We start from the raw sequence: 12,756 nt of genomic DNA on the forward strand, positions 1-12,756 counted from the left end.
CAATAGAACAGCCAAGCTGCGGCAAGACACACTCTGCAGGGAGTGCAAGGTGCCAGCCAAGCCTACGCCATTACCAGTAGTTGTATTACCATTATCATATCATTACAGGTATCATTATATCTACATGTAGGCACTTGCTCGTTTTCCTCTTGGTAATTGTCTTGACTCTCTTTCTTTCCTTTTTTCTTTCTTTCTTGCCTTCTTTCTCTGTCTTTAAATTCATTGGGTTTTGCTTTGTCCTATCGCTTCTCTGGATATCTCGTGAGACAAGCGTGATTGGACAATTATGAATATTCCCTTTTGCACGTACACATACTATTTAGGTCAGTGGCTTGCAGCGCAACGTGTTTCTTCGTCGACGCAGCCACGATAACCAAGCCATAAAAACTACCCCGCCAATTTGCTGTAGTGCCCCTCCTTGAATTGCCCCGCCATGCCTACTAGTACTAGTAGCATTCAAACCAGTGTTCAGCTTGACAACGCGCACAGAGCGTAAAATACAACATTCATAATGACGTGAACACTAAGCAGCTCTTCATGTTTGTACATGACTCTCTCAATAATAGAAATAGCCCAACCCTATCTGAACCTACATAGGGTACGTACTCATGGCGGAGTTCTCATATCCCCAAGATAATACTTGACCAATTGGAAAGTCATCACTAGAATGCCCCTCCAAATCTTTCTCGTATTAAAAAGATAAACACTTATTCTACATGTATAAACGTATCTGCAGTAACATAATGTCTAATCAATAAGCAATATACCACGATGTTGACGATATCGAAAACCATATTGCCTTAATCCCCCTCTTGAAACATTCTCGTCATTACAAACATCTGTATTTGTGAGAGATGCAGATGCCAGCTTGTAAGCAGGTCGCATGGCCAGGCAGCGCCACCATCTTACGAGTCTGACGATAAATCAATGAGCTCAACATCCGGAGATTCCTTGTCTGATCCGGCATCAGCCCTGGTGCTTCGTTGGAACTGTGCCCGCTGGGCTATGGCATACTTTCTCCTGTCTTCCTCTCCCATAAACTGGTCCATTGTAACGGTTCCAGTTCCGTTGAGCTCGAAGCCTTCGAGAGAGCTTCTTTGCAGTGCGTCCCATGAGTAAGAAGGGTTAGTGGACAATGCAATCGGTGTTCCAAGACCAATATCTGATTCGTCGAGGTGTGTATAGAGTCCGGCTGGTGTCTTCTGTCTAGCAGAGAACATGCCGTCGATGCCATCAGGAGGCCTAACCACGCTTCTCTTATGCTCAAGCCGAGTGTTGGGACGACCCTTTGTGCTTGCTGCCCTTCTTGCCTCGAGAGCGGGCAGAAATGTCTCTGGAACCACATTGAGTTCGTCCCCTTGCTTCTCAGCCTTTTCGGCTGCCTCTCGTGCGGTTGTATTGCCGTCGGCAACGGCAGCATCAGCTCTCGGTCCTCCCCAGGTCCTTTGCCCAGCAGTGAATATGCCATATACCATGTAATACCAGTTGAAGAAAGGGTTCAAGACAAACATGAGTGGATAGAGCCATATTTTGAAACGTCGAAGCTTCGCGCCAAAATAGAGCATCAAGAGCCAGTTTAGACCAAGGGAGACGCCGATGAATCCCACAGGCAAATCTTTGACTTTTGCAACGGTTGATATCAGTGCAAGCACCATGATGAAAAAGAGAAGCGCCGTCGTGCGGATGGTATTTTGCATGAAGCGGACAATTACCAAGAGAGGGTACCGTTTCCATAGACGCCAATCCGTCAGCATGCATACTTCGTTGGTGATGAAGCCCAAAAACCATCGCCTCCGCTGCTTAATAAGGGAGCGGTAGGTCTGTACGGCTTCCGTTTTACAAAACGCCGACGTGCACATCTGTATCTGGTACCGTTCTTTGGCGCCAATCATGAAGAGGTGGGTGAGCCAGCGATCCTCTCCCAAGTGGCATTTTGCAAAGTCAAACAGGTCTTCGCACTGCTCAGCTTTGTCTGTAAAATAATACTTGGCCATCTTCCTAAACGCGGAGAAGCGAAGCATGGTCAGGGCACCGGGAAGGCAAGTCACGGATCCGCAGCCTGACTCTACCGTGCGCTCGAAAAGCTGGCCATGAATATATTCAATATCTTGAAGCAGCGTAATGATGCTGTGTTTTTTCGTCGTCGATGTAATGACGCCAGTCATGGCCAGCATGTTTCTAGAATTGCCGGGGCTGAGCTCCATGTCATAAACAAAGTTCTGTAGACAGACTTTGTCTAGTATGCAGTCTGAATCGATAAATAAGATGAATAGGTTGTCATTCATCTTGAGGTAATGTTCATATACTCTATCGATGAGTTTAAATGTCGATTTCTGACAGTGTCTTTTGCCACCATGCGGAAACCGAGAAATGGTAATGCGTGCCTCTTTGTATTGGACATCGATGCTTTTCGGGTATGATTCCATGGTTAAAGGTACTCCCAGTTTTTCTATCGTGTTCAGATAAAGCTCATCTTCTTGATCTCCGTCAAAGGAGAGAAACACGTGGATACAGGCAGCGGGATAGTCGCAGTCAACAACAGAGTTAATAGCTGTGATAAGCACATCAGGCTCTTCCTTGTAGCATGGCATCACAATCACAACTTTTGGGGCGGTAACGTCATCAAGTACTTGCTTGATACGCTTTGTACGCCCAAGCTGTTTGGTGACAAGTTGGTAGACGCAAAACAGCCAAGGCACCGTAAGTAGAATGGAAAAGCTCCAGAATGCAAACCATTGGAGAACTGAGACGACGGATTCTGGCCAGTATTTGGAAACTTGGCTTGGTAACGGCAGAGTCACTATCATAATCGGGAGAAAGATGCATCTGAATGGAAATAAGTGTCAGCGGCTCTCGGTTTGTACATGAATGATTGTACCAAGGGGCAAACCAACCTGAATGCTACAAATGCTATGCCAACAACGACGCAGAGTACGTTGATGGACCAATGTTCAGCCTTCCGAAAGGCTTTGTATAAGCAGTAGACGAATGCTGCCAGCCAGAGAAACCACTCCAGCAGCGCCATTATCATCACTACGCCAATGATGGCGGTGTAGACGATCTACTCATAATTAAATCAGTCTCTCATTAGCCTTTTACCAATTGCCGCGGATATCAATGGGCGCCATCAACTAACACACGTCCACTTACATCTTTGACAGGCCATTCTGACCCAGTCGAACCGACCGCCATCTTGCTTCGCTACCGCAAGCAAAAGCCAAAATGGGCCGCTGCAAGGTATTCGGTGATAAGAACACGAGCACTTCAACCATACAAGTCCAGGCGAACAGCAAATGTGAAACGTGCCAGCCAGCTGCTACTCCTCTGATGCCCGGAAACCATAGGCGTAGATGCACGCACGTATCCACACAGCTATCTTGTTCCAAGACAGAGCAAAACGAGGTCAAACAGAGGGATAGCTCACGGATGTGCCATGGGATTATGTTTGCATGCCAACACCAGTCAGGATTTCACTCAGGTTTCGCAGTCGTCGTGACACTCAGTGGCAAGCCGGCAGTGAGACAGCAGCAGGTAGCCCAAAGACGCAACGCAGCGCAGCGGGATTGCGGCAAATGCCGGCCTGCAGCGCACCACCGTCCCTGGTGTATACGAGAACGCCCAATCTTTCACAACCAAGCGACTGAGAAGCGAGAAACAGAAGCTGGGGCAAAGGCGAGAGTGAAGCGTAGCAAAAGTTACCGCAGGCTGAATGAAGCAGAGGCAAAAAAAGAAAGAAAGAAAGAAAAGTATCAATCGCTGAGAGGAGCGGCAAGTGATGAGCGCCACCACCTGCTGGATTTGGTTGTAGGGAGGTGTTCAGTTCACTCGTGCCTAGAGTTGGAACAAGTAAGACCCAGGCCAGGAATAGGTCGATGGGCAGCTGCAGGCGTCATCACAGCCCAATATGGAACCACGGCCTAATTGAGGCAGTATCCTGTGGGAGGGACAGAAAATGTGGGAGAAGAGGGAGAATGGAAGTGAAGATGAGGGTTTAAAGAAGAACAGAAATTTCAATCGTGCTATTCAGGTCCAAAACAACAACTCAGACGGCACACTGCACGTACCTACCTGCATGGTACCCAAGTAGGTACATACCTACACACGGCTACACACTGCTTTGTTGGTGCTGCTTTCGACCTTCTAGGAGCAGTTTAGCATGCAACGCTTGGACTCTTAAAATAGCAACGGCCACTTCAGATACGAGAGCCAGCATGAGTCCATTGCTTGCATCTTCGCCAGTGAGCTTTCGAAAACCACTCTGATACGTGCATCCGTACTACTAGGTATTATTGAATACATACATGCATACATACCCAGGTACCTGGTGCCCGCTTGGCGGCAGGGAATAAATCGCCGCAAGCCCACCAAAGCGGAGGCTCAAGGTATGCCCTGTGAACTCCTTCACTCTAGTTGATGCAGGTTCTGTTTAGCCTCGCCTGGGCACATGGATAACAAGATACTGGTACTGGTACGTAGTGCTAGTAGTACTAGGTAGGTAGCTGTAGTAGGTGGTAAATATAAGAGTGGCGGCGACACCCTCATACAACGGTTCGCAGTTCAGGTCCCTTGCATCCTCCCTCGCGCTCCCCTCCCTTCTGTTGCGGGGTTCAGTAACGCCGGTGAAGCCCGCGAGAAGTCCTCAATCAGAAAAACCCATGCTTTGCAGTCAGTCTGAGAGGTCACTGCTCTCCATCACACCCATCCAGCATGGCACGAGCTTACCCCTAACAATAGCAACCCATTATGAGCCCTGCTATTATCATCTGCGCTCTCTGCCACCATGGTCGAATACCCGAACAAAGAGAGCACCTTTGGCCAATAACACCTTTGGCTAGTAACTCTCAAATTGTGTCATGAAATGCGGCTAGGCAGATGCTGCAGTATCAGTTGAATGATCTCTTAGCTTTCTTACTAGGCGGCATGAGTATGGCGGAGATGAGCCATGTCTTCATCTTCCTCTCGGTCTCATATCCCAACTCCCTTCGCTAGTAGTAATCTGTGTATCAACCTGCATATAGCACAATCGCTATTTCCTCATTTCCTTTCCGAAAGTGGCGGGGCACAACAAGGTTAGGTATGCCCCGATGAGGCTCAAGTTTTATTACCGCTTGACGCCCAACTTCACAGCGCAGAGTAGCTGTATCGTACGTCGCCATCGTGACTGGCTGTCATTGTAATACTCTACCAGTCCACATCGCTCAGCTGAAGCTTCCGAACGCGTTGGCCTCGGTCTTTATTCGGTTTCTCTACCCGGTTATGATAGAACGTTGTTGGCCGCTCGTTACCTAATTCAAATGAGTCCATGTCGAAATAAATGCAGGGCGCAAGATAGATGCACTTACCCTCTTGATCATCGCTTTGTTGAAGATCATAATTAAGCACAAGGTTCTTTATTCGTTGCTGCTCCTCTCTTTCTGCCTGTTGCTGTGTCTTCATAGCAATTGCAAACGTCGAGTCCGAAGGGAGTTCAACGGTGCGAGTCTTGTGTACAGGTTAGCATAGGCGATATGAAAGATGATCAAGGCGGATGAATGAACATACCTGTTGTCGATTGCCTCTCTTGGTCATCAGGGAAAAGGCCATAGTGCCGCTCTGTCCCGTCTCTCCAGAGCCAGTAGACATCGATGGCTCGCGATTTCTAGACCGCACAGGAAGTGGCACATCGAATAATTGTTTGCGCTCGAACTTGCGGGACTCGAGGCTTTCCGCCATCATTTTCGCATACTCTCGCTCAAATTCGGCCTCGTCTTCGGGATCTACAACTTCCTCTTGTCTGGTGACAATTATCGCCTCGTCATACTCGCTTTCGTGAGTTGAGCCATTATCACCATCCTGACAAGGATGCTGTTAGTAAACTGATCATATGGCGCTTGTTCTTCATGTGAAACTGCGGGGGTGGTATCTCACCTCTGCTTCTTCTTCCTCCTCGGAGGCGCTTTCATCATCGCCATCGCCATCCGCTTCCACGTCGTCCATGTCCCCATTTTCATCTTCGGAAGATGGGCCACTTGTAGCATCATCTGCTTCAATAACCTTGTCAACACCCGCAGTCTTCTGGTCTTGGGAGATGGCAAGCTGAAAAGCTTTAGTCGCCTCCTCAATATCCTCTACAAATTTCCACTGGGGTCGGGTTAATGCAAAGGTATCAAGCACAAGAAACTCGATATCCAGGGGCAGGGGATATTTCGTGTGGACGTAATACTTGTAGAAACGCATTAGATTAGCTACTTCTCACTCGTCAAATTATAGGCTTGCCTTACCTGGAAGAATGATAAGAAGTAGTCAAGCTTTTTGCCTGCAGCACCCCGATTGAAAAACATCCCACAGGTTTCCAGCATGATAGATATAAGACGGATCCGAAAATAGTCGTCCACGAGGTCAAAAGGATTGTATTTGCCAGTTACAGGTGGCCCGTCTGGCAAATATGTTAGTTCACTTGCGGAGAAGCCAAGGGTTTACCAAGAAGGAAAACAAAAGTTAACTTACTATATCCAAATAGGACGATTTTGTACATGGTGTCAAAAATCACTGGATGTTCCAGCATGCGATAGTTGTAGAGCTCGCCGAGATACTTGACTTCAGCAACGCGGCGCTGGGAAAACCTAAAGTCGTTTTGTTCTAGTCCGAAACTAATAGACTCTAGAACGTTATCAATGATTTTAACCACAAAATGCGGATGATGCCGGTAAAGGGCGCTCAATAGTATGGCAAGAAGATGAATGTTCCCATATTTCACTTTTCCAGGCTTAGAAAATACTTTTTCTAGAATGGCAACAACCTGTATTTGAAAAGAAAAATAGATTAGCAACGTTCAAATAACAAAGGGAGGATAAAATACAGCCAGTTGACAGAGAGGAGAAGAATGTAGGTAGGATAGGGGTCAACAATCTTACCTCTGCCTCCTCCCAATGGAGTCTGCGAATCTGCTTCAAGATCTTGCTGTAATTCCGTTTAGTCATGTCTCCATAGATTAACTTTCGGATAAAGAGCTCCATTGGAGTTCGCTCTTTCTGCTCAATAGCAGGTCGCTCTGGGGGATCAACGTGATACACCGCATTATCAATGAGCATCCGCTCTGGCTGGCCAATATGCTGTACAGACTTCTTCCTCTGCAGCGTCTCAAGAAAGCTTGCCATCCTCGGCGCAGTTTCAGGGTTCCTGAGGAGATACCGGCCGCAATTCTCAATTAAATTGCACAAAATCTCGATATTCATCCGAGAAAAGTCATCAAGACTAACCTTGAGGCAGTGGAAAACCACATGCTCGGGGACTACTCCAAACTTTGTGAGCTCGGCCAGATACCGAATATTGCTCAACCGGACTTGGCCCAAAAAGTCCTTTTCCTTGCGTCGCTGTAGACTACGAAACTCCGCGTCCAGATAATCGACCAAACCTTTGGGCACGTCTGGCATATATCTGCCCAAGGTAGCAACCAGACGAGCCCAGGATGGCAGCAAATCGCTTCTCCCCTTGGGAACCTCCGTCAGAGCCTTGACGAGTCGGTTGCGCGACGCTTTGGAGTTGAGAAAACAGAAATCAATGGCCGTCTGGTCAATAATCTCTTTGTTTGTAAGGTCTGGCAGACGAGCCAAGATAGCATCTACCTGTGCTCCGATGGTTTTATTGGCAATAGCCATTGATTGATCATCAATGGGTTCCGCAGCCTTTATAGGTTCTGAGCTTTCGGCAGAGTCTGGCTTCTTGGCAGGCTGTTCTTCGGTCTCTGTTTTCTTCTTTTTGCCATCTTCTAGAAGAATAGCCGGAATCTTTCCCTTGAGGTCCACTAAGTTTTCGTAGAACCGGCGTTCATCTTCATCTTCCCAAATGCCAGCGCCGTCTGCCATAGATCGCAGGTAGTCGCCAGTCTTGACCAAGCCTATGGAGTTGTTTGAAGCTGCAAGAGGATCATTGGAGTCTTTTAGGTTGGGCATCTCCGCGCCAATTGCGTCTGCTATTACTTGGGCATTCGCAACCAGCCTATCTTGAGCTTTCACTTGTTTCTCGTAATTAGCTTGCCTATCTTCAAAGACCTCTCCAGACTTAACATAGGCCTCCGCGTTGCGCCGTGCTTGGAGATGGATGGATTTTTGGTCACGGACAATGTGATTCGCAACATCGTCGAAGTACTTTTTCAAGATTTCTTTAAACTTGTCCGCTAGTTCGGGAGAAGTAAATGGCTGGTCTTCGGCGGAAAGGTCCTTTGTATCGTCCGTGACTGGCAAACTATCATCATCTCCAGGCTTGCGGCTTTCAGGCGTAGTGGTTCGGATCCCCAGAATGTCCCAGCTAAATGCTTTGACAAAGATGACAAGCAGCGGCAAATTAGCGTGCTCCCTATCATAACCGAGCAAGTCTTTCAAGACTTCGAGGGGAAACGGGTCCGCAGAGCCGCCAACTTTGGAGCTATTCCGAGTCTTCAGCTCTGGAGCTTTGCCAGTAGCGCCTTTGGTAGCATCATCTGGTTTGCTCGCATCATCGAGCGTCCTCAGCACGCCAACAAGCCAGAGTTCCGTAATCACCCTAAGAAGAGCACGCTGTCGGGTGATGCGCTCTTTCTCCTCTTTCTCGCGCACCTCTGCCGGCAAACTTTTGAGAATGCCCTTGTCTGGCGTGGCCATGCCCTTGCCAAGCAGCCAGGTAAGGTATTCGGTGAATTCGGTAGGGCCGAACCGTTGATGGAGCGCGCTCACAATTTCGACCGCCGCCTCAACCTCGCCTGGAGCTTTAAGTCTACAAAGCCCTTCATAGCATGCAGATATGATCTCGGAAAGATACTTATGCAAGCTAAGAGTTCGGATTTCTTGCAGAAAGGTCGAGAGGGTCGCAGCGCTAATCGCGGTTCGAAGCCTTTTTATAAAGGCGGTATTCTTCTTGAGAGACGAGTCAAGTGAGCCGCTGATGATGATGAGGCCTTTGTTCAAAATATTAGCCAACGAACAACGAAGCATTGGAGCCGTTCGTTCACCGTACCCTTGTCGCCATCCCAGGCCTTTTCGTTAAGAGCTCGAAGCTCTCCTAACATTCACTGTTAGCCCATAAAGTGGTGGGCGGCAGGGTCGCAAACACAGCACATACGCTTCCTCGTACGATCCATGGCAACCCGCTCGTTGAGTCTGGATTGCGACAGCCGATTCTATTCGAGGTACTACATTCGAGCGTGACGCCGGGCTGCTAAGGGATGTACTGCCCTAAAATATGGCACTGTTGTTGGGCAAGGCGATCCAGCAGCATCGGTGCGTCCGAGAAGACAGGTCGGACAAGAGGGTTTATAGCGCGAAGCAGTGGGCCAAGTAATCAGAACTTTCAACCTTTTGGACGTTTGCAGCCACAAGATAGACGCAAGGCTAAGCTATGCGAAATGGCTAAAGAACTCTGATACAGCGAAATTCCTATTTGGCCGATAATGCCATCATCATTGAGAGCTTAATTCAACAGATGCAGCGCTGAGTCAGCCACGCGCTAGCACTGGCGCGCCGGAACAATGTGGCTGCGAGATCTCGCTTAGCCCGATTGCTGCACGCTAAACCAAGAGTGGTAACGGGCATTCATTTCCAACATGTGAGCCAATCCGATCAATAACAACAGCCTGATATGATGGTGATAGGTAGCACCACAGGGGCGTCATGATCTTCTACTGCACATGATACCTAGGCAGCTACAGAGTTATCCGTTATGCAAAGCGATAAGACAAGAGTCTAAAAGAGAAACATACTACCACAACATAAATGCCTATTATTCTTACCCAATATAGTACCTAGGTAAGTGCTCCTTTTTAAGATTACAAAATCCCATCACTTTATAGGGTAGGTCAAGGCATCATCACATGCCTGTTCTCGAATTCAAATTCCAAAGCATCGCAGCTGGAAGTTGGTTGTGCAATTTTTAGTAAATTCATATCGTTCTTATCAAAAAAAGCAAAAAAAAAAAAAAAAAAAGCGCATACGAACAGTAAGTAGGAAACCAGTGGACGCCCCTTGAGCGCAAGATCTGAACCCTTATGTATGCCGTGTAACTATCTCATCCAACGCCATATATGGTCTCGTAAGTCTTAAAAAAAAAATTTCTCGAAATTCCCCTTCACAAAAGTCTAGTGTTTAAGTAGTGTTGCCATGCTGAGCTGCAGAAACACGTGGACCACATCAAAAAAGGCGGAATTTCTCGCCAGCTTCTACACCTTCTGCAGAGCCAGACCCTTCGGCTCCTCCGTGGGCTGGATTCGGATAGTACCAAGCAGAGACGGCGATAGCCACGTAAAGAACCACCAAGAGAAAACCTTCAAGATAGTTGCTCTTCTGATCTTGCAAAAATCGACCAACAGTTAGAATGGCGAGAATAAGCATGACGAGGTCAAAGATGCCAAAGTCTAGATCCAGAGCCTTATCACGGCCCCAAGCCACGACGACGACCAGGGGTGCGTTCAATAGGGCCGTCTGAAGAGTGGCGCCCAGGACATGCGACAGCGCAAAGTTCATCTGGTTGTCCCACGCCTCGTCAATAGCGGTGATATGCTCGGCGAATTTCTCGACGAAAGGAACCAGAATAAGACCCATGAAAGCGTCAGACACCCTTGAGTGCTCAATGATGGGCTCGATTTGCAAGACAAGGGTGATTGCAATCAAAGTAACAAGAGCAACGGCAACGCTTAGCGCAATGAGACATTCTATCAGGGTGAGCTTGTCCTTGGCGGCGTCCTTGTGACCGTCGCGGTCACGCTCTTCGTCCATTTCGAAAATGTCATGGTAGAGACCGTGATGCGTCCGGGCTTGAAAAAAGACAAAAACGCAGTATGCAATGATGAGCAGGACGGATACAATTCGCGAGATGCTTAGGGTCTTGTGGGCCATCTCTTCAGGTGTCAAATTGGATTCTGGAAGTCCTCGCTGAAAGACTGTGGGAATGCCTAATGCCACGCCGCTGGAATCATGGGTAAGCTAGTCTTCATTATTCTAATGCAGGAGAGGACATACGCTGTGAGAAGTAAACCACTGCCTGCCTCGCTAATAGTATCGCTGAAGCTCTGTTCCTCATGGTATAATCCTCCGACGAAAAAGCAGAGGCCCAAGCAGAGAAGCATAGTGGCTAAAATCGAACCGAGGATGGCGGCTTTTATGACAAGAAACTGATTCATGGAGAGTAGAACCATGAAGAGGATGATCTCGACGATAGAGCCGACCGTCGTCTCAATAAGGACGCCGAGAACATGGGGGAGTTTGCGAGCAAGCTCTTGGCCAGCGAATCCGATTAGGTTGGCGCAAGGGGCCATTGCAATGTAGGAGAGGGTGAAAATGAGAACATGTTGTTGTGGCAAAGAATCTAAGACACCACGATATTCAAAGTCAGTTAAACTGCGCCGAGAAAACTCTATAAAGATGAGGTGGACAGAGCCTCCGCGCCACCGCAGCTCGCATCGACTTACACCGAACAGCCAAAGCAACGGGAACAATAGGCCAGAGGATATTGACGGCTGCGCTGGCTTTGCAAGAAGAGCGGAAGCAAATTCTGAAGAAGTGCCAGGGATGAATGCCGTTGCGGCCACTTTCGCCACCGGACTTGATCCTAAAGAGCTTCATGTCTTGGCCTTGGCCTTCACCACTGCGCCGCCACTGGGTTCGTTTGTATTCGTTGCTGGTGGTGTTTGGGGGAGGAAGCGTCTCTTCAGCGCCGTAGGTCTTGTTATAAACAGGCCCGGGTTCGAGGCCATCGTTGTGGACGAGACTTTGGCGCTGGCCTTGAGAGCCAAAGCGGCGATGGCTGGGACTAGCCATTGAAACAGCCTGAATGAATCAAAGCGCGGGTCGATGCCAAGTGGTGGGGCTAATGAATATCCTTTGTCTTGTCCCTGTTCACTTTGACACCATGCGCTCAAAGGTGGTGGTGGTGTTAGTGGGCAGCCCCCGACGGCTACTACTCATATGTAGCTGAGTCTGGAGATGTGTGAGCAGAAATATCAGTGCTCCGGCTGACTCTCGCTCTGGGCAATGCACAATGCTAAATACTCTCGGTATCCCGCTTCACGAGCGACGTAGCGCAGGCCGGGCCCAGGGGTCGACGACGTGGCAAGCCTCCTGTGGCTCCAGACACTCTGCCAGGCGGAGGAGATTGGCATTCAGGCCGTGCAGATACGGGGCATTACAGGTTTTGCTGCTTCTACTGTAAGGCTCCGGCCCTCAGTGGAGGGCTGCCAGGTTTCTGGGAATAAAATCCTGTCCAGGAGTCACCAATAGAAGGACTGAGGGCATGGACGAGTAAATATGCGTGAAACGAAAATGTCGGTGGCTGTGAAGGCGCCAATCGACGGGGCAATGCTGACCCGGACGCATGGTCGGTAGAGCCCGCGATCGTGGGTCCCTCCCTCTTCCAAGAAAAAAGGAAAAACGTGGAATCGCCCATGCTCGTGTGGGTATAGGCGCTTAGTTGGTGGATAAAATTACGAGTCTGCTGGTAAGCTGAGATGTGCAGATGTGCCCGCCATGCCGCGCTGTGGAGAGGAGAAACTGCGAAAGGATGATGGATGGCATTTCATAGATAGGTCTCATTTGAATCTAAAACACGGCAAAGTACAGACCCTAGAAATAGAAGAGAGAGAGAAGTGTAATATATCATCTCGAGACGTTCTTCTCTCGGTTTTGAAAGAGGGATGGATGTTCTGGTAGAACGCTGCATATTCCATGTGACATAGAGAGGTAGGCATGTGTGTATTTGAAAAAAAGGAACAAAGGCTACGGTGTGTACAGACACAAACTAACTTTACTAGGT

At 48.5% G+C, this 12,756-nt stretch overlaps 3 protein-coding genes across 3 annotated transcripts; all 3 read right to left on the bottom strand.

Moving 5' to 3' along the window:
* Positions 1-201: 201 nt before the first annotated feature.
* On the bottom strand, positions 202-4,219 carry TrAtP1_001101 (uncharacterized protein). Its single transcript, XM_014091040.2, has 3 exons — positions 3,151-4,219; positions 2,895-3,061; positions 202-2,826 (listed from the first exon to the last, which is right to left on the bottom strand). The coding sequence occupies exons 1-3, from the start codon at positions 3,190-3,192 to the stop codon at positions 906-908; spliced, it is 2,130 nt and encodes a 709-aa protein (XP_013946515.1). The 5' UTR covers positions 3,193-4,219; the 3' UTR covers positions 202-905.
* Positions 4,211-9,390, bottom strand: TrAtP1_001102 (uncharacterized protein). The gene is made up of 9 exons (XM_066110856.1): positions 9,076-9,390; positions 8,971-9,015; positions 6,894-8,911; positions 6,487-6,778; positions 6,261-6,415; positions 5,908-6,201; positions 5,542-5,832; positions 5,343-5,481; positions 4,211-5,285 (listed from the first exon to the last, which is right to left on the bottom strand). The coding sequence occupies exons 1-9, from the start codon at positions 9,092-9,094 to the stop codon at positions 5,182-5,184; spliced, it is 3,357 nt and encodes a 1,118-aa protein (XP_065966929.1). The 5' UTR covers positions 9,095-9,390; the 3' UTR covers positions 4,211-5,181.
* Positions 9,391-9,711: 321 nt separating this feature from the next.
* TrAtP1_001103 (uncharacterized protein) lies at positions 9,712-12,689 on the bottom strand. Its single transcript, XM_014091024.2, has 3 exons — positions 11,417-12,689; positions 10,968-11,313; positions 9,712-10,914 (listed from the first exon to the last, which is right to left on the bottom strand). Exons 1-3 carry the CDS (start codon positions 11,763-11,765, stop codon positions 10,140-10,142), a joined length of 1,470 nt encoding a protein of 489 aa, XP_013946499.1. The 5' UTR covers positions 11,766-12,689; the 3' UTR covers positions 9,712-10,139.
* Between the last annotated feature and the right edge of the window lie 67 nt (positions 12,690-12,756).

The sequence above is a fragment of the Trichoderma atroviride genome, chromosome 1 (genome assembly GCF_020647795.1).
Source record: "Trichoderma atroviride chromosome 1, complete sequence".
NCBI classification, from domain to species: domain Eukaryota; kingdom Fungi; phylum Ascomycota; class Sordariomycetes; order Hypocreales; family Hypocreaceae; genus Trichoderma; species Trichoderma atroviride.